The 20,681-nt window shown below is 47.4% G+C and overlaps 2 protein-coding genes across 4 annotated transcripts in view; both read left to right on the plus strand.

Annotated features, from left to right (window-relative positions):
- Positions 1-20,681, plus strand: part of kiaa0586 (KIAA0586 ortholog) — an 83,830-nt gene that overhangs the window by 19,312 nt on the left and 43,837 nt on the right. The window lies entirely within an intron of this gene.
- Positions 2,630-5,645, plus strand: irf2bpl (interferon regulatory factor 2 binding protein-like). Its single transcript, XM_035743336.2, has one exon. The coding sequence runs from the start codon at positions 2,967-2,969 to the stop codon at positions 4,974-4,976; it is 2,010 nt and encodes a 669-aa protein (XP_035599229.1). The 5' UTR covers positions 2,630-2,966; the 3' UTR covers positions 4,977-5,645.

Below are 20,681 nucleotides of genomic sequence, written 5' to 3' on the forward strand. Positions count from 1 at the left end.
GACCTTAAGCACACAGCCAATACAACAGAGAAGTGGCTTCGGGACTAGTCTCTGAATGTCCTTGGAGTGGCCCAGGCAGAGCCTGGACTTGAACCCAATCGAACATCTCTGGAGAGACCTGAAAATAGCTGAGCAGTGATGCTCCCCATCCAACCTGACAGAGCTTGAGAGAAAATGCAGAGAAGAATGGAAGAAACTCCGCAAATACTTGTATTTGTAGCATCATACCCAAGAAGACTCGAGGCTGTAATCACTGCCAAAGGTGATTCAACAAAGTACTGAGTAAAGTGTCTGAATACTTATGAATAAAGTGATATTTCTGTTTTTAATTTGTAATAAATGTACAACAATTTCTAACAAACAGTTTTTGCTTTGTCATTATGGTGTGTATTGTGTGTAGATTGAGGGGGGGGGGGGTTTAATCCATTCTAGAAGAAGGCTGAATAAGGCTTTTTCCACCATGTGGAAATAGTCAAGGCGTCTGAATACTTTCCGAATGCACTGTATCTGCATGCTGCTGGCAGTCTGCCAACATCTCAAATGAAAGAGCACTTTGAACTGCTGCCAAGTTTGGAGGAAAAGAGGAGCTGTCAGGCCTGCTTAATGTTGGCAGTTTGTACTTGGCAAATCTCACCTTTTCCCAGAATTCATCTGTCTGGCAACTTGCCAGGTGCTTAGCGGAAGCAAAAAATTAACCCCTGCGCTTGACTGTGTGGGCCCCGCAAAATGTTCCACAAAGAGGGAGAGCGAGAGAGAGAGCTCAAGTTGGTGTGTGAGCAGCTCAGTGTATGCATGAGGGACCGTGGGGATTGCACAGGATCCTTTCAGGAAGGAGGGGAGCTCGAGGCTGGTGCTGAGGCAGACAGTGTGTAGAGTTATGTATCTGGTTGTTTTTGAAGTCGTCCGAGGCAGAATTAGCTGATTTTAATATTGCCGCGATGTTGAGTTCAGCAAATGATATTTAAACTGCAGAACGACCACTTACATGGATGGATACATGTCGCTGGTTAGTTAGTTGATGTGGCATAGTTTTCTTATACGCTTACGTTGTAAGTCCATCCATATGTCTACAACACTGTGTTGCCACATGCTTTGAGGATCATTGACCTTTTATAACTGTACGATTGTGCTCCACGCTCGTCAGGCACAGCTATTGATAGTGTTGGAATAGTATTGAGCTTAGTGTTGGAGTAAATGGAACAAACACTTTTCTCTTCCCAGGCCCATGTCTGTGTCTGCTCCAATTCTGTTGACTGATGATGGCTGTCTCTTTCATAGCCTGTCCTTCACAATCCCTGGAGCACAAATAAAGTGACAGTTGTCCACATAACAATCTCAGCTGCTGCCTGCTGCTGGTAGTCATAGAGCCTGCTCTGTCTGGCACCGACTCTGAAGAAAAACACCAATCCATCTTTTCTTTCAGTCCTGTTGTTGTTTCTAGCTTCCCCCGCCACTGGATGGGCTGGGAGAAAAATCAGGTATTGCTGATGATTTTATGTTGGGTATATAGTTAAAAGGAAGGCAATTAATATGTTGAAGTGCAATCATCTAATTTGGTCTGACTTTGCATCCTACGTGCTTCGCATATTTCATATACTGTGACTTCAGAGACATTATCAGTGTTTGTAATTACAGTCTGTACTGTACTCAAAACACCGTATTTACAATTATTCACCAATGTGCACACAGTACCCATTTAGCCTAAAAGCACGGTACAGTGAAAGCAACATTGTTTTGGGAAAGCGGCGGCATGGTGCTGACTCTTTCTTGACCGAGGCCATACTTGGCCCCTTCTTGGCTGGACGGAGGGAACACACCGACCACCGTTCAGTACTGTGCCAGCGGTATGTGTAGACGGCAATATATGACTTTTCTTCCCTCCTCCCTCTGGTCCCTTACGCTGTTTTTCTTCCTCTTCCAGAAAATTCTGCTCCGCCTGCCTACTGGGTGTTGTTAATCAGGAAGGGGAGACTGGGGAAAGGGGGGAGGATGGATGGGGCGCAGTGCAGACTATGCTTGTCTGTACATAGGTTAACAATCAACATGTTGGGAATCCCTAGCTCGTGCTCAACTAGCCCAGTGTAATTATTACAGAGGGTATTGCTGAGCTACCGCGATTTATTTTAGCCATCACACTGTGCTTTAAAAAAAACATGTTCTTATGCATACAACTGTTATTGTAATCACTCATATGCAATGAATCGGTTGCCAAATTCAATCAGATTAAGCAGCATAATATTTTGGTCAGAAATGAACTGGATTACATAAAAGTAGACAACAGCCAGGCGTTTGTATTTTAACCAGGCGTTTTGTTTGATTCAGTGAGTAGTTTGATATAAAATCATGTATTATTCTGTCCTTGCATTGCAAGCACGACGCATAAGAAATTAGTTTGTTTCATTATCATAAATTGTTTTATCATATTGAAGGTTTAGTTTTGCTGACATAAGCAAAAGTAACCTGTTTGAAACAGAATAAATGTGTATTTAATAATAATGAATGGTATAATGATTACATCTAATATAAATGCCAATATTGTGCAAACCCGTATTCTGCTGCATGTAATTTGGTCAGCATCGTGCGCTAGTGTAGCCGAGCTCCCAGTCCATTCAGAAGATTAGGAGGGAGTGGTTTGAGTTTGCGCGTTTGGAAAGCAACAAGTGGCATGTCATTTGTTTCAAAGGAACTGCGGAACGTGGTGCTTGCGTCACTGCTCCAGCCAGGTGGCATTCCAATTGGGGAGAGGAGACGTGGAGGCACAATCAAAATTCCAAATCACAAACTAAGTAAGGATGTGAAGCGCGCTTAAAGCAAATTTAATTCTTACAACCCAACACTGCAAGTCACTGGCGTCAGAAGAGGAGCAGGAGAAGAAGAGGGTTTATTTTGTGTGACAAATTCACGGACTGAAAAGAATTCCAAACGAAGAATCTGGGGGAAAAGGACCAAGGCAAGGGACATTAAACATGTCTTCTGCACAAGTATCGTCATCTCGGAGACAGTCATGTTACCTGTGCGATTTACCCCGTATGCCGTGGGCTATGATATGGGATTTTACGGAGGCAGTGTGCAGGGGTTGTGTGAATTATGAAGGTGCGGATCGGATCGAGTTTGTTATCGAAACTGCACGCCACCTCAAACGAGCTCATGGTTTCCAAGGGGGGAGATCCCCCGGTCCACCACCGCCGCCCACAGTAAAAACACAGTCGGCAATATCAGCCAAGGAGACGGTGCAAATCAGCCATGTGGATGGACCCTCTAAACAACAACAGTCGGGGATGGACCGCTACTCTCTGAGTGCGGAAAGACCTCGCTTTGACTACTCCAGTATTGGCGCCCATGCCAGCAGACTTCCCAATGGAATGAGCGGTCCAAATGGGTTCCCCAAACCGGACGATGGTCCCCCAGAACTGAACCGACAGAGCCCGAACTCCCGTCGGAGCCACGGTCTCGCTGCGGTCCCAGGACAAATGAACGTTCCCCCCAACCTTCTCCCACAGACCATGTTGAATGGACCCTCCTCGGCAACAGCCATAGCCTCACATAGCCTGTCCAGCCGCCCCCCTCCCCCATCCATCGTGGGACCCTCTTTGTCCATGGCCGCTCAGTCCATGTCAGAACAAGGTAAACGACCAGGTTCTGTGTCGAGCACTGACCAAGAGAGAGATCTGAAAGAGAAACAGCGTAACGCAGAGGCTTTGGCTGAGCTCAGTGAAAGTTTAAGGAACAGAAACGAAGACTGGGGAAACAAACCTAAAATAGTAAGGGACACTTTGGTTACTCTTTCGAACAGCTCCCCGTTTGATGTGAGATTTAAAAAGGATCATTCACTCGTGGGTAGGGTGTTTGCTTTCGATGCAGTGTCAAAGCCTGGAATGGACTATGAATTGAAAATATTTGTCGAGTACCCAAGTGGATCTGGTAATATATTTTCCAGCGCATCAGGGGTGGCCAAACAAATGTATCAGGACTGCATGAAAGACTTTGGCAGAGGGCTTTCCTCGGGCTTTAAATATTTGGAGTATGAGAAAAAGCATGGTTCGGGGGACTGGCGACTCCTGGGTGATTTGTTGCCCGAATCGGTCCGATTCTTCAAAGAGGGGCTGGGGGTTGAAATGTTGCCTCAGCCCTACATCGATGCCAGCTGCCCATTGCTGCCCACTGCTTTGGTCAACATCCCTCGTGCCTTGCCATCTACGAGTGCACCGAGGACTGGCGTACGAAAGCGTAAAGCCTCCCCAGAACCTGACTCTGTAGAGAGCGCCCTGAAACTATCTGAACAAGAACAGCAGAGGCAGCAGTGGATGGCCAGCCAGAGCGAGGCGTTAAAACTGACCATGGCATCCGGATCATTCGGTGCCTCACACGGGGGACCTCCGCCGCTTGGCCCTGGCCATTCTGTTCATTCAAGTCGCGCCACACCCCCTGAATCTGCGCCCCAGAATGGACAGTCTCCAATGGCCGCGCTCATGTCTGTCGCGGACACGTTGGGCAATGCGCACTCTCCGAAGGACAACAACTCTGTTCACTCTACAACATCCACCAGGCATAACAACAGCAGCCCAGTCTCCCCAGCCTCTGTTTCTGGGCAGAGGCGTTTGGCTTCCCGTAACGGAGATCTCAATCTGGCCGGGACTCCCTCTCAGTCAAATGCGCATTCTGGCATGGATCAGGTCCACGCGCAAAACATTCCAGATTCTCCCATGGCAAACAACGGACCTCTGTGTTGTACCATTTGCCACGAACGTTTAGAGGATACCCATTTCGTTCAGTGTCCGTCAGTTCCCAACCATAAATTCTGTTTCCCTTGTTCTCGAGAGAGCATCAAAGCGCAGGGAGCAACTGGCGAGGTGTATTGTCCTAGCGGAGAGAAATGCCCCCTGGTAGGTTCTAATGTGCCTTGGGCGTTCATGCAAGGTGAGATAGCAACAATATTAGCTGGGGACGTTAAGGTAAAAAAGGAGAGAGACCCATAGGTGTGATCTATGGCTTCCCATAACGTGAATTTTAGTCGAATATATACACGTGTGATTACTCAAAACGGACAAAAATAGTCGATGTACAGAGACTTTCTCCACCTCATGTCTGTTTTTTTTAAACAAAGGAACATGTGATGTCATGTCGCCTAATGTTATGGAGGGTGTTTTGACGGGTAGTAGTGTTGTATTTGGGTGGCAGTGACGAGTTAAAGCACTAACTTTATAATCACTGCTGCAGTTTTATTCCTTCCAATTAATGCACTTCTCTCATTATAAAAAGGCCAGTTTCTACTCCCAATGAATATATGTCTGTAAAATTAAACTACTCATAGTGAATATCCAATAACAGGTTACATTGCCCTAACTCCTGTATTGGGTACAAATCAATATGGGGACTTTTTTGTTCTTCCTTATTTTATTTCATATCTTTAATTTTTTATGTTTTTTTTACAGCAAATATCTCTTTTCATCTTGTGATCAAAAATATTTTACTACGTGTTATTAATTTCTCTTCCAGATTGCTTTGATGATGCACGGATGCTTAAAAAGGTAGAGCAAAATGCTGTACATGAACGTAAACTGTTTGTTTATACATTTCTGTAGTAAGAGAAGACTTGTAATGTGCCTTGGAGCTGAGTAAATTGTAATAAATTCCATTGATATTAACCCTGGGTGAAATGTCAGTTTTATTTAACAAGTTTAGACTGTTACAAACTCTGGGTCACCTGAGGTATAATGAATCATTCCTTTTAGTTTTGTGTCCATCAGTATATTTCTCAACCATAGCATTTGAACTATTTACAATGTTGTCCCTGACATAAGATTTGCTCTAATTGGAGATGACAACCTTTGACATTAACAGCTGGTTCAAACGTGTTTTATATTCATAAGTGTTTATTACACACACACCTTGCTGCAAAGCCAAGTTAACCATGTACGCAGATATATTTATATATATATATCTCTCAGATGATGCCAGGTTTTTATTCATAACTCCTTTCACTATGTCAAAGTAACGTTGCTTTACATTCTACAGGGATGATCCCTGCTTAAATATTTTTCCATTTTAGATGAACGTTTTAGTAATTTAGCGGACACACTTGTCCAGAGCAATTTACTAGAGCAATTAGGGTTCCGTTTCTTGCTCAAGGGCACATTGACAGATCCCCCCCAAATGAGTATCACTTAGTTGCATCTATCTGAATGGCAAATAGGTTCTTTGCATTGGATATGCCCACAATTTCAACGACTGTGCCTCTCGGCAAGACAAGAAAAAGCGGCCTCAACAAGTTGGCATTGAATGTCATGTTGCTCTCCTCCAGGTGCTTGTAACAGTCAGCTGTTTACGGCATGCTTCTCACTAACGACAGCTCATCTTTCTGATGGTTGTAGTATTGGTGCATGCTCAAGCAGTACTACGGTTTCCCTGTGCGCTTCTGTCTGAAAATTGTTGCACATGCCTCCGTATAGCCAAAGGGAAGGCATTCCTCGTTTTCAATGCAGCAGGCAGGCGGTCATTGGACACGGTTCCTCACTGTTCCATTGGCCGGTGATAATATAGATATATAGCACGGTTGGTGCATGCCTGTTATGTAGCTGTGAGTCGCGCTTAATAGCCTAGCGCTGCTCTGGGTTATGGAGACAAATGGTCCTATGTACACACAGTCTGCAGCAGGCAGCATGGTTCCCAATCCCACGTGGCTCTGTGCCATGGAGCGCATAGAGCAGGTCGAGACTGGGAGGTCAGATAACCCCATAAATACCAACCAGGCTCAACTAGAGCCTTCTGTACGTGAGCTCGGGAAGAGATTAAGACAATGGCTGCTGTGTATGTCCCAGAAACATGTCACAAACTAGTATCCTCTCCCCAAGAGCACCAACCGATGTACATATATACTGGTTAATGGAGGAGAAGAGCTTTGATACGCCCGTTGAGGAGTATTTGGTCATGTGAAGGCAGCAGCCCAGATGTAGCCTAAACATTGGGCTGACGTGTCTGAGTTTAGATGGGGTCTGTCCTCCAGCCTGGGATTGCTGGAGGTGGCGGCCTTTGTACTTTATCATCCCTGCTCGTTGGTGGGTTATGAGATGGTTCTTTAGATAGAGAGGTGAGTAAGGACTTTTCCTCAGAGACTCCTGTCTTCTATGTAATGCTCCGACCCGACTGCCCGTAGTTAGTTTTGAATACTCTGTCCTGGTTACCGTCCCTGTTTCAAAGTAGGGTTTTTACCGCCCTGGGGAATGCTATGGTCAAAATAATTGGTTGTACGCCAGAGGAAGACGGGGGTTGTTAGTGTCGAGTTTCTCAAATTTGGTTCACACAAATTGGCTCATCAGTTTGAATAGAGAATGCAGCTGTCTGAGTGAGTAAGCGACACCCCCTCCCCCCTTTCTCCAAGTCTGATTTAAAAACAAATCTCACACTCATTTTCTCACTTTTTTCATCTCCCAGGCGGCATTGTCCGACTATAGTATATCCAAAACAATCTCTCTATTTACCAACATGTGCACACCCCCAACAAAAACAGTCCTTAGGCTGGGATTGAGGCATTGAATCGTAGCGACCCATCTAATGGTGCATTGCAGTGCCTCAGTTTCCATTGGCCTATCTATCCCAGGTGCTGTGAGGCAACAAAGCACCTGGTTTGGGATGGAACATGTCTCTATTGTCATGCTAAAACAGAACAGAGCAGCCCTTCCATGGTTAAGGTGCCTTTGGCTGTCTCAATACTTTAGGTTTCAGGTTGCAGTGTGCATGCAAAGGAGGGAGCAGAGGCACCTACTCACTCAGACACCCCTCAGGGAAGGATCTCTCTTCTCTCTCTCTCCCTCTCTTGCTCTCGACCTGTTTAGAATTCACAAGACTCCTCACTCCTTAGATTCAAATGCAGCCTCACACACACACTCACGTCGTACCACCACCGCCTTCATTCTGAGTGCAACACACTGTCTCTTTTCTCTCCTTCAGACCTCTGAATTACCTGAGGTAACAAACTCTAGCCTCTCGCTGGATTGCGTCTGGAATAGCTGATATGTTGCGTGAAATCCCGGAATCGGTTTAGTTGATAAACACCTTCTATACTTATAGGTTGTCTGGTGAAAAAAATGATGACTGTGAACTGAAAAGGGACCACATTTTCTTCAGACATTTTTCTGAAAGTGTCTATGTATATGCCCTCCCTTTGCAACTTCTAAGAATTGCACTGATCACATCTAATCGGCTCAAATAGATGATTGAAAATATGGGCATTGTGAAAGTACGTCTGCGGCTGTTGGTGCCAAGCCGAACAGAGCGTGTGCAGTGTCATCGGGAGTAGGAGGAAGGCTGGTGTCGATGGAATTGCAGGGGGTTTCTGCTCCATCACATAGACCTAGGAGGGGAGGCCAAGCGAAAGAGGTCCTGCTGGTGCAACAGACGTCTGTCTGTCTGTTGTGTCTATCCTCAACTTAAGTGGTTGACTGATATCTCTGATGTCTTGAATGATGAGTTGCATAATTTCTTGGGGTATTGTCCCATAGGGCGGCGCACAACTGGCCCAGCGTCCTCCAGTTTGGGTTTGGCCTCGGTAGGACCTTATTGTAAATAAGAATCTGTTGTTAACTGACTTGCCTAGTTAAAAATAATAAAAAAAACTGTAGAATGTAGTTTTTTTTACGAGGTTAAAGGGGATTTTGTGTTATTGCAGTGCATAACCACTTAAACAGTTAATTCCAGCACCTCGTGACACATTTACCTCCAGAGAACAAACATATAACAGCAGCTACGTGATTATGAATGTTCTTCCGTTACAGTGTAGAAATATAATTCCAACCCCATTTCTCTCCTCAAACAAACCTAGTCTGGAGAGGCCAGGCTTTCAGTGGACTGTTTCAGCTTACATTCTCAAATCACATCAGTATGTTTTCCTTCTGTTGGCCAGCCAGGGATGCCAGCCTGTCTTCCCCCCTCCTCCCATTCCTCCCTTTCTCCCCAGCCAGGAAAAGTTTACAGCAGATGAAAATACCGCCTTCCCAAAGGTTACTCTGCAGTGCCACCGCTCTGCTCTGCTGTTGCCATGGGTTACCAGCCTTGTTCAAAACATCATTTATTCAGGAATGTGCTGCGGACACAAAGGGGGGAGGGAGGGAGACGACAGACTGGTGTTTAACCCTGTGTGCGCTGGAAGGACGATGTGTTTCCCCTTACACAGACTCTCTTTTTGGTTAATTTGCGTCGTGCTTCGATTCAATATATATATATTTTTTTTCGTTGCATCGTATAAAATGTTGCCTGCTTTTGTAACTTTGCATTACTGGAGGTAATACATTACCCGAATAGCAACAAAACAATGCGCATGACATGCCTGGACGTATTCGGTGTGTCAAAGTATTTGTAACATATAGCAAGCAGATGGTTTACAAATGCACAAAAATCACAGGTCAGCTTTGAAATCCCAGATTCCTTTATTCTCATAGAAACAAGCAAACCACTTTTATCTGGTCGAGATTCGAGCATGCTGTTTTTAGGGGGAGGGGAAGTGTGTGTGGGGAAAGGGTTTTGTTTTCCCCCCCAGTGTCTCAAAGCCCAGCCATTTATAGATGGTGATGTCAGCACTATCTTTCACAGCCCTGGGCCTCCTTACCAGATAATGTATGCACTCAAACATTCCTCTCTGGCGAATGAGCTGCCGGGAGCTGCAGGCGTGTGCCCTCCCTCTTGCCTCTTTGTGCGACGCACAGCCGCAGCGCAGAGAGGAATTTCTGTTTTTTAAATTCCCACTTATTTTCTCCTTCGTCCTCCCGCCTTATTTCTCAGAAAATAAAAAGAGCTGGAAAGGCTGAGTTTTTATTTTATTTATTGTGATCTCTTTTTAGAGCGTCTTCACTCAATTGATTTGATAGTTAGCTGGACAAATAAATCGATGTTGAATGCGTATTTTCTTTGGTTTTTAATCACCTTTGAGGGCTGATCTGCAACGTCCTACTCGTTTTACATATGCATTTAGTCATGTGTTGTTTCCACGAGTGCATTTTAATGGAATAGAATGTGTGTATACATGTCTGTCTAATTGTCCTCTTATCAGATTAATGTTTTAAATTGGTTGGCAGAGATTATTTATTGTAAAAAATGTAAAAAAGTTTTAAAATATCAGGTTCCTTAATTGTACAGTGCTGATACCCTTTGGAAAGAATTCCAAAACATTTGCTTTTCAAGGGAGATGCAGCCTACTGCAGCCATTCTGAAGTTAACCGCCAAATCTTAGAGGGGACCCCCTGTTTAGTGGGGCACAAATAAAGGGGTGTTGTTTTTGGAAACACTGACAATAAGGTCACCAGTTTTCTCCTCTAGTTTCAAATGCTTGCACCTTCAGATTTGATTATTTGTTTCTCTCTCTGTCCCGGCTGAAGTTAGCTAGTCTTGTTATACTCCTTATTGCATAATTCCTAATTTCCTCCTCATGTTTTTAAAGCCATCTGTAATTCTTCTCTCATGTTCAACGTGAGGAAGCTGGAGAAGGGAAGGAGTTAACTCCACCCACAACATTCTGTGTTAGAACTGCCCCTGCAGTCCCTGGCATGCAGGCTGGAGAAATGTAGCGCTTTCATTCTCTGCCTTGTTTACACCAGGCTCTGGCAGCCATCTTAGGCTGCTGCCACAAGCAAGGGAAGGGGCGCTGAGCTGCGTGCTCCTCGGGTTTCTCCCCAGCCCTCCAAGAGCACAGAGTTCAGACGGCAGACTGCCATGAATATCAACTACTACTGGGGCCCACTGTTCTCTGCAACATTCATCCCACAGATGAGAATGTTCTGTACGTTCACCCCTCAAGGATACATTGCTATATCTGCCTTTTTCCTGCACGCTCCCTTTCCCTCTAAGCTTCTGTTTGATATTTTGCATTGTTTGCATTCTTTTTCTCCACACAGGTTTCTTGTAATATAAGTCTCTCCTTTTGTCTTTTGTTAATCCATATTTAGAAAGGCCTGACAGATAGCACATGCTTCGGGGGAGTCAGTCGACTGTATATCAGATAGCACATGCTTCGGGGGAGTCAGTCGACTGTATATCAGATAGCACATGCTCCGGGGGAGTCAGTCGACTGTATATCAGATAGCACATGCTCCGGGGGAGTCAGTCGACTGTATATCAGATAGCACATGCTCCGGGGGAGTCAGTCGACTGTATATCAGATAGCACATGCTCCGGGGGAGTCAGTCGACTGTATATCAGATAGCACATGCTCCGGGGGAGTCAGTCAGTGTGTCAGACACATGTATCAGTCGCCTGTGTATATCAGATAGCACATGCTCCAGGGAGTCAGTCGAGTCAGCTCAGGGGACTGTGTATATCAGATAGCACATGCTCCAGGGGAGTCAGTCGACTGTGTATATCAGATAGCACATGCTCCAGGGAGTCAGTCGACTGTGTATATCAGATAGCACATGCTCCAGGGAGTCAGTCGACTGTATATCAGATAGCACATGCTCAGGGAGTCAGTCGACTGTATATCAGATAGCACATGCTCCAGGGAGTCAGTCGACTGTATATCAGATAGCACATGCTCCGGGGGAGTCAGTCGACTGTATATCAGATAGCACATGCTCAAGTCAGTCGACTGTATATCAGATAGCACATGCTCCGGGGAGTCAGTCGACTGTATATCAGATAGCACATGCTCCGGGGAGTCAGTCGACTGTATATCAGATAGCACATGCTCCGGGGGAGTCAGTCGACTGTATATCAGATAGCACATGCTCCAGAGTCAGTCGACTGTATATCAGATAGCACATGCTCAGTCACTGTATATCAGATAGCACATGCTCCGGGGGAGTCAGTCGACTGTATATCAGATAGCACATGCTCAGGGGAGTCAGCTGTATATCAGATAGCACATGCTCCAGGGGAGTCAGTCGACTGTATATCAGATAGCACATGCTCCGGGGGAGTCAGTCGACTGTATATCAGATAGCACATGCTCCGGGGGAGTCAGTCGACTGTATATCAGATAGCACATGCTCCAGGGGAGTCAGTCGACTGTATATCAGATAGCACATGCTCCGGGGAGTCAGTCGACTGTATATCAGATAGCACATGCTCCGGGGGAGTCAGTCGACTGTATATCAGATAGCACATGCTCCAGGGGAGTCAGTCGACTGTATATCAGATAGCACATGCTCCGGGGGAGTCAGTCGACTGTATATCAGATAGCACATGCTCGGGGGGAGTCTGACTGTATATCAGATAGCACATGCTCCAGGGAGTCAGTCGACTGTATATCAGATAGCACATGCTCCGGGGGAGTCAGTCGACTGTATATCAGATAGCACATGCTCCGGGGGGAGTCAGTCGACTGTATATCAGATAGCACATGCTCCGGGGGAGTCAGTCGACTGTATATCAGATAGCACATGCTCAGTCATCGAGCAGATAGCACATGCTCCGGGGGAGTCAGTCGACTGTATATCAGATAGCACATGCTCCGGGGGAGTCAGTCGACTGTATATCAGATAGCACATGCTCCGGGGGGAGTCAGTCGACTCTGTGTCAGATAGCACATGCTCCGGGGGAGTCAGTCGCCTGTGTATATCAGATAGCACATGCTCCAGGGAGTCAGTCGACTGTATATCAGATAGCACATGCTCCAGGGGAGTCAGTCGACTGTGTATATCAGATAGCACATGCTCCAGGGGAGTCAGTCGACTGTGTATATCAGATAGCACATGCTCCAGGGGAGTCAGTCGACTGTGTATATCAGATAGCACATGCTCCAGGGGAGTCAGTCGACTGTATATCAGATAGCACATGCTCCAGGGGAGTCAGTCGACTGTATATCAGATAGCACATGCTCCAGGGGAGTCAGTCGACTGTATATCAGATAGCACATGCTCCGGGGGGAGTCAGTCGCCTGTGTATATCAGATAGCACATGCTCCAGGGGGAGTCAGTCCCCTGTGTGTCAGATAGCACATGCTCCGGGGGGAGTCAGTCGCCTGTGTGTCAGTAACCGGAAGGTTGCAAGTTCAAAACCCCTGAGCTGACAAGGTACAAATCTGTCGTTCTGCCTGGTTAAACAAAGGTAAAATAAAAAATAGCACATGCTCCAGGGGGAGTCAGTCCCCTGTGTGTCAGATAGCACATGCTCCAGGGGGAGTCAGTCGCCTGTGTGTCAGTAACCGGAAGGTTGCAAGTTCAAAACCCCTGAGCTGACAAGGTACAAATCTGTCGTTCTGCCCCTGAACAGGCAGTTAACCCACTGTTCCTAGGCCGTCATTGAAAATAAGAATTTGTTCTTAACTGACTTGCCTGGTTAAACAAAGGTAAAATAAAAAATAGCACATGCTCCGGGGGGAGTCAGTCCCCTGTGTGTCAGATGGCACATGCTCCAGGGGGAGTCAGTTGACTGTGTGTCAGATAGCACATGCTCTAGGGGGAGTCAGTTGACTGTGTGTCAGATAGCACATGCTCCAGGGGGAGTTAGTCACCTGTGTGTCAGATAGCACATGCTCCAGGGGGAGTCAGTTGACTGTGTGTCAGATAGCACATGCTCCAGGGGGAGTCAGTTGACTGTGTGTCAGATAGCACATGCTCCAGGGGGAGTCAGTTGACTGTGTGTCAGATAGCACATGCTCCAGGGGGAGTCAGTCCCCTGTGTGTCAGATAGCACATGCTCCAGGGGGAGTCAGTTGACTGTGTGTCAGATAGCACATGCTCCAGGGGAGTCTGCCTGTGTGTCAGATAGCACATGCTCCGGGGGAGTCAGTCACCTGTGTGTCAGATAGCACATGCTACAAGGTTGAGTCAGTTGACTGTGTGTCAGATAGCACATGCTCCGGGAGAGTCAGTCGCCTGTGTGTCAGATAGCACATGCTCCAGGGGGAGTCAGTCGCCTGTGTGTCAGATAGCACATGCTCCGGGGGGAGTCAGTCACCTGTGTGTCAGATAGCACATGCTACAAGGTTGAGTCAGTTGACTGTGTGTCAGATAGCACATGCTCCGGGAGAGTCAGTCGCCTGTGTGTCAGATAGCACATGCTCCAGGGGGAGTCAGTCGCCTGTGTGTCAGATAGCACATGCTCCGGGGGAGTCAGTCGCCTGTGTATATCAGATAGCACATGCTCCAGGGAGTCAGTCGACTGTATATCAGATAGCACATGCTCCAGGGGAGTCAGTCGACTGTGTATATCAGATAGCACATGCTCCAGGGGAGTCAGTCGACTGTGTATATCAGATAGCACATGCTCCAGGGGAGTCAGTCGCCTGTGTGTCAGATAGCACATGCTCCAGGGGGAGTCAGTCGCCTGTGTGTCAGATAGCACATGCTCCGGGGGGAGTCAGTCACCTGTGTGTCAGATAGCACATGCTACAAGGTTGAGTCAGTTGACTGTGTGTCAGATAGCACATGCTCCGGGAGAGTCAGTCGCCTGTGTGTCAGATAGCACATGCTCCAGGGGGAGTCAGTCGCCTGTGTGTCAGATAGCACATGCTCCGGGGGGAGTCAGTCGCCTGTGTGTATCAGATAGCACATGCTCCGGGGGAGTCAGTCGACTGTATATCAGATAGCACATGCTCCGGGGGGAGTCAGTCGACTGTATATCAGATAGCACATGCTCCAGGGGAGTCAGTCGACTGTATATCAGATAGCACATGCTCCGGGGGGAGTCAGTCGACTGTATATCAGATAGCACATGCTCCGGGGGGAGTCAGTCGACTGTATATCAGATAGCACATGCTCCAGGGGAGTCAGTCGACTGTATATCAGATAGCACATGCTCCGGGGGAGTCAGTCGACTGTATATCAGATAGCACATGCTCCGGGGGGAGTCAGTCGACTGTATATCAGATAGCACATGCTCCAGGGGAGTCAGTCGACTGTATATCAGATAGCACATGCTCCGGGGGGAGTCAGTCGACTGTATATCAGATAGCACATGCTCCGGGGGAGTCAGTCGACTGTATATCAGATAGCACATGCTCCGGGGGGAGTCAGTCGACTGTATATCAGATAGCACATGCTCCGGGGGAGTCAGTCGACTGTATATCAGATAGCACATGCTCCGGGGGAGTCAGTCGACTGTATATCAGATAGCACATGCTCCGGGGGAGTCAGTCGACTGTATATCAGATAGCACATGCTCCGGGGGGAGTCAGTCGACTGTGTGTCAGATAGCACATGCTCCGGGGGAGTCAGTCGCCTGTGTATATCAGATAGCACATGCTCCAGGGAGTCAGTCGACTGTATATCAGATAGCACATGCTCCAGGGGAGTCAGTCGACTGTGTATATCAGATAGCACATGCTCCAGGGGAGTCAGTCGACTGTGTATATCAGATAGCACATGCTCCAGGGGAGTCAGTCGACTGTGTATATCAGATAGCACATGCTCCAGGGGAGTCAGTCGACTGTATATCAGATAGCACATGCTCCAGGGGAGTCAGTCGACTGTATATCAGATAGCACATGCTCCAGGGGAGTCAGTCGACTGTATATCAGATAGCACATGCTCCGGGGGGAGTCAGTCGCCTGTGTATATCAGATAGCACATGCTCCAGGGGGAGTCAGTCCCCTGTGTGTCAGATAGCACATGCTCCGGGGGGAGTCAGTCGCCTGTGTGTCAGTAACCGGAAGGTTGCAAGTTCAAAACCCCTGAGCTGACAAGGTACAAATCTGTCGTTCTGCCTGGTTAAACAAAGGTAAAATAAAAAATAGCACATGCTCCAGGGGGAGTCAGTCCCTGTGTGTCAGATAGCACATGCTCCAGGGGAGTCAGTCGCCTGTGTGTCAGTAACCGGAAGGTTGCAAGTTCAAAACCCCTGAGCTGACAAGGTACAAATCTGTCGTTCTGCCCCTGAACAGGCAGTTAACCCACTGTTCCTAGGCCGTCATTGAAAATAAGAATTTGTTCTTAACTGACTTGCCTGGTTAAACAAAGGTAAAATAAAAAATAGCACATGCTCCGGGGGAGTCAGTCCCCTGTGTGTCAGATGGCACATGCTCCAGGGGGAGTCAGTTGACTGTGTGTCAGATAGCACATGCTCTAGGGGGAGTCAGTTGACTGTGTGTCAGATAGCACATGCTCCAGGGGGAGTCAGTTGACTGTGTGTCAGATAGCACATGCTCCAGGGGGAGTCAGTTGACTGTGTGTCAGATAGCACATGCTCCAGGGGGAGTCAGTTGACTGTGTGTCAGATAGCACATGCTCCAGGGGGAGTCAGTCCCCTGTGTGTCAGATAGCACATGCTCCAGGGGGAGTCAGTTGACTGTGTGTCAGATAGCACATGCTCCAGGGGGAGTCAGTCGCCTGTGTGTCAGATAGCACATGCTCCGGGGGAGTCAGTCACCTGTGTGTCAGATAGCACATGCTACAAGGTTGAGTCAGTTGACTGTGTGTCAGATAGCACATGCTCCGGGAGAGTCAGTCGCCTGTGTGTCAGATAGCACATGCTCCAGGGGGAGTCAGTCGCCTGTGTGTCAGATAGCACATGCTCCGGGGGGAGTCAGTCGCCTGTGTGTATCAGATAGCACATGCTCCGGGGGGAGTCAGTCGACTGTGTGTCAGACAGCACGTGCTCCGGGGGAGTCAGTCGCCTGTGTGTCAGATAGCACATGCTCCAGGGGGAGTCAGTTGACTGTGTGTCAGATAGCACATGCTCCAGGGGGAGTCAGCCACCTGTGTGTCAGATAGCACATGCTCCGGGGGGAGTCAGTCGACTGTGTATCAGATAGCACATGCTCCGGGGGGGAGTCAGTCGCCTGTGTATCAGATAGCACATGCTCCAGGGGGAGTCAGTCGCCTGTGTGTATCAGATAGCACATGCTCCGGGGGGAGTCAGTCGTCTGTGTGTATCAGATAGCACATGCTCCGGGGGGAGTCAGTCGCCTGTGTGTATCAGACAGCACGTGCTCCGGGGGAGTCAGTCGCCTGTGTGTCAGACAGCATGTGCTCCGGGGAATCAGTCGACTGTGTGTCAGACAGCACGTGCTCTGGGGGAGTCAGTCGCCTGTGTGTCAGACAGCATGTGCTCCGGGGGAGTCAGTCGCCTGTGTGTCAGACAGCATGTGCTCCGGGGAATCAGTCGACTGTGTGTCAGACAGCACGTGCTCTGGGGGAGTCAGTCGCCTGTGTGTCAGACAGCACGTGCTCCGGGGGAGTCAGTCGCCTGTGTGTCAGACAGCATGTGCTCCGGGGGAGTCAGTCACCTGTGTGTCAGACAGCATGTGCTCCCAGGAATCAGTCGCCTGTGTGTCAGATAGCACATGCTCCGGGGGGAGTCAGTCGCCTGTGTGTATCAGATAGCACATGCTCCAGGGGAGTCAGTCGCCTGTGTGTATCAGATAGCACATGCTCCAGGGGGGAGTCAGTCGACTGTGTGTCAGATAGCACATGCTCCGGGGGGAGTCAGTCGACTGTGTGTCAGATAGCACATGCTCTGGGGGGAGTCAGTCGACTGTGTGTCAGGGCATCCTTTGTCTCGGGCCTTGACTGGTCTAACATTGTGATAACAACCACATAATGAAAATAGTTAACATGAAGAGCACAGCATTCCCTTGGTTAAGATAACTTTACTCTATCATTGGGAATGAAAGACACTCAAGTAAAATGTTATATGTCACATGCACCAAATACAACAGGTGTAGACTTTACCATGAAATGCTTACTTGCGAGCACTTTCCCAACAATGCAGAGTTCATAAATAAGACAAATAAGCACAATAAAAAAGGAAATACTTACACAATAAAATAACATTAGCAAGGCTAATAGGTAACTAGTTCCTTGTTGGGTATCTGGCATGTACCGTGTCAATGTAATTGAGGTAATACTGCATGCACATGTAGGGGTGCAATTCACTAGGCAATCGGGATAGTGTGTGTTGGAGTGTCAGTGTAGTATGTGTGAGTGTGTGGCTAGAGTCCAGTGAGTGTATAAAGAGCCTGTGAAAGAGAGAACGTGCAACAACAATGAGGGGTCAATGCAAATAGTCAGGGTGGCCATTTAATTAACTCTCATGGCTTGGAGGTAGAAGCTGTTCAGGTGCCTTTTGGTCCAGACTTGGTACTCCAGTACCGCTTGCTGTGCAGAGGGAACAGTCTATGACTTGGGTGGCTGGAGTCTTTGAACATTTTTAGGGACTTCTTCTGACACCGCCTGGTATAGAGGTCCAGGATGGCAGGGAGCTCAGCCCCAGTGATGTACTGGGCCGTATACGCACTACCATATGTAGCGCCTCACAGTCGAATGCCAAGCAGTTGCCATACCAAGCGGTGATGAAATCAGTCAAGATGCTCTCAATGGTGCAGCTGTCAAACTTTTTGAGGATCTGGGGACCCATGCCAAATCTTTTCAGCCTCCTGAAGGGGAAAAGGAATTGTCATGCCCTCTTCACAACTGTGTTTGTGTGTTCGGACCATGATGGGTCTTTAGTGATGTGGACACTGAGGAACTTGAAGCTCTCAAACCGCTCCACTACAGCCCCGTCGGTGTGAATGGGGGTGTGCTCGGCCCTCCGTATCATCTCCTTTGTCTGAGTCATGTGTTTCAAGTCATTTAACATATAACTGCAACAAGCGATAACTAGGATGTAGCCATGGCCTAGTTTTTACATCAAGTAGGTATGTAGGCCGTCACGTCACCACACTATTCAATTGTTTTCCATTGACAACAACCGCTGATGAGAGGAAGCTAACAGCCTTGTGTCCTCTCAGGCATGGCAGAATTTCCATATCTAAGGCCAGGCCTCAACGGCTCTCTGTTGACATTTGGAATTCTCTCTCTGAGGAGTTTACTCTGACACTCTCCTGATCTTTCCCTCTAGCCGTTTGCTGAGAATTATCAATGGAGGACGACTCCAACGCAATCCACACTGACTGACCACCTTTCATTCAGCTCTGTCCAGTTCACTGGTTTTGTCTTGTAAATTATAACAGTGTGAGACTCCTTTCCCTAGCCCAAACAAACAGCATGTCATAGAAAGTGTCGGAGTGGTGTTTTCAAAACATCACACAGAGAAAATGAATTGGAGATTACATGACATTATTCCTACATTATACTTCCAACCCACTACAGCCAGCCAGGGTCGACATCACCTTCATTTCCAGTGTGATCAGTATTTCTACACACTGGGGGGTGGGGATCTGTGGACAGTGTTGCCAGATTCTATTGACACGTTCCAGCTCTAGAGCCAATAGGCTATGAGACCCCACACAATGTCTGTGTGTTTGGTGTGCTGTAGTACAGCTGCAGTCACCTCCCTCCGACTCCCTTCATCATCTCGTCACCTGGGTCAAGTGTGGATCGTTCCCTCTCTCTCTCCAAACATCTGTTGTGTGAATGAGGCTGCGATGGCTGATGCTAATTGAGGTGCTATAGCTAGCTGCCTGTCGTGTCTATCTACTGTCAAACTGCAGACGTGGCAGACTTCCTCTCGCACTTCCTCACACAGCTGACAAAAGTCTTTGAAAATTAACGTTTCAATGATCCCTGTTGGGTTTCTGGCATGAACTAATAAATAGCGCCACTTTCCATTGAATTCAGTCTAGAAATACGCTGTTAATACTTATCAAAGAAAGTAGCCTTTTCACATTCAGACCTTATTTCTTTAGGTAATACACTACATAGAAATGTGTCTTGCAAAATGGTGTAATTTGGGGCTGGCTGCTGTGGGGGTAACAGCATTGGGCTCTTAGCACCGTTTGGAGCAGACTGGTCCATGACGTATTCATGGTAGATGGCTATGTGTTCAAGCAGCAGTCGAGTCTTGGATGGCCTGGGCTGCCCCCTCAGTGCCAAAAACACACATTCTTTTATATGAGAGACAGAGCCATACCTTCCCTGTCCAGCTAATAAAGACAGTAGCCTGTTCTGTTTTGCAGCAGTCAGCGTTGTGTTGCTGCCTGAGCTCCACTCCTTTCCCCTTTCGCTCCGCTAGCTACATACTATTGAAATTTGATGGTTGGTGGTTTCGCACAAATGAGCTGCAACTTTCCCTAGAGGTCAACATATAGCATGCTGTATATGCTGATCTGATTCTGTACCTTTTTGGTACTGGAAAACAGATCTGCTAATAAATGAAATATGTACATTGTAAATAGTAATTTCATGCATGGTGATGTGCTGTATGACATGATGTAGGAGAATAACTGTATTATGTACTCATAATGATCATTTGTGAGTGATGGAAGTGCCAGTTGACATCTATCACAAGGAATACTTTGCAGTAAGGTGTATATAACTAGTTACCTAACTGCCAAGTAATAGCATCTGTGTATGGCATGTAGTTATTTTGATTGCAAGGGGGGGATTACTTTTCAAGCAGCATGCCATTATTGAATTCCATTTCCTGATTGAAAGCATTAAGGTATTACTTCACATTTTTACACACGCACTATTATAAATCAAGACGAAGGGTAGCTCTAGCCTCCTCCCTTCCTCCTGCAGTAACCCCCTAGCTACCTGCGGTAAAGGGAATAGTACATCGTCTCTGTCATGAACTGTTGTGCACTAACCGAGCCACCGCACAGCTTCAGCCAGATGCCTGTTACCATGGCGATGGAGCCATCGGGTGATGCTGATTGGATGGCGTGGAGTTGTTTTTTAAAATTTTGTTTTTTTTTTAAACCTCAATTGTCTCCAAAGGATTGTGTTTCTCTACTGGCGCTTTTCTCCCTCCAGAATGAATTTGAATGATAGTCTGCTGCATCCTGTGAGCTCTGCTATCTTTGGGATTAATTT

This window comes from Oncorhynchus keta, chromosome 29 (assembly GCF_023373465.1).
Source record: "Oncorhynchus keta strain PuntledgeMale-10-30-2019 chromosome 29, Oket_V2, whole genome shotgun sequence".
In the NCBI taxonomy this organism is placed as follows: domain Eukaryota; kingdom Metazoa; phylum Chordata; class Actinopteri; order Salmoniformes; family Salmonidae; genus Oncorhynchus; species Oncorhynchus keta.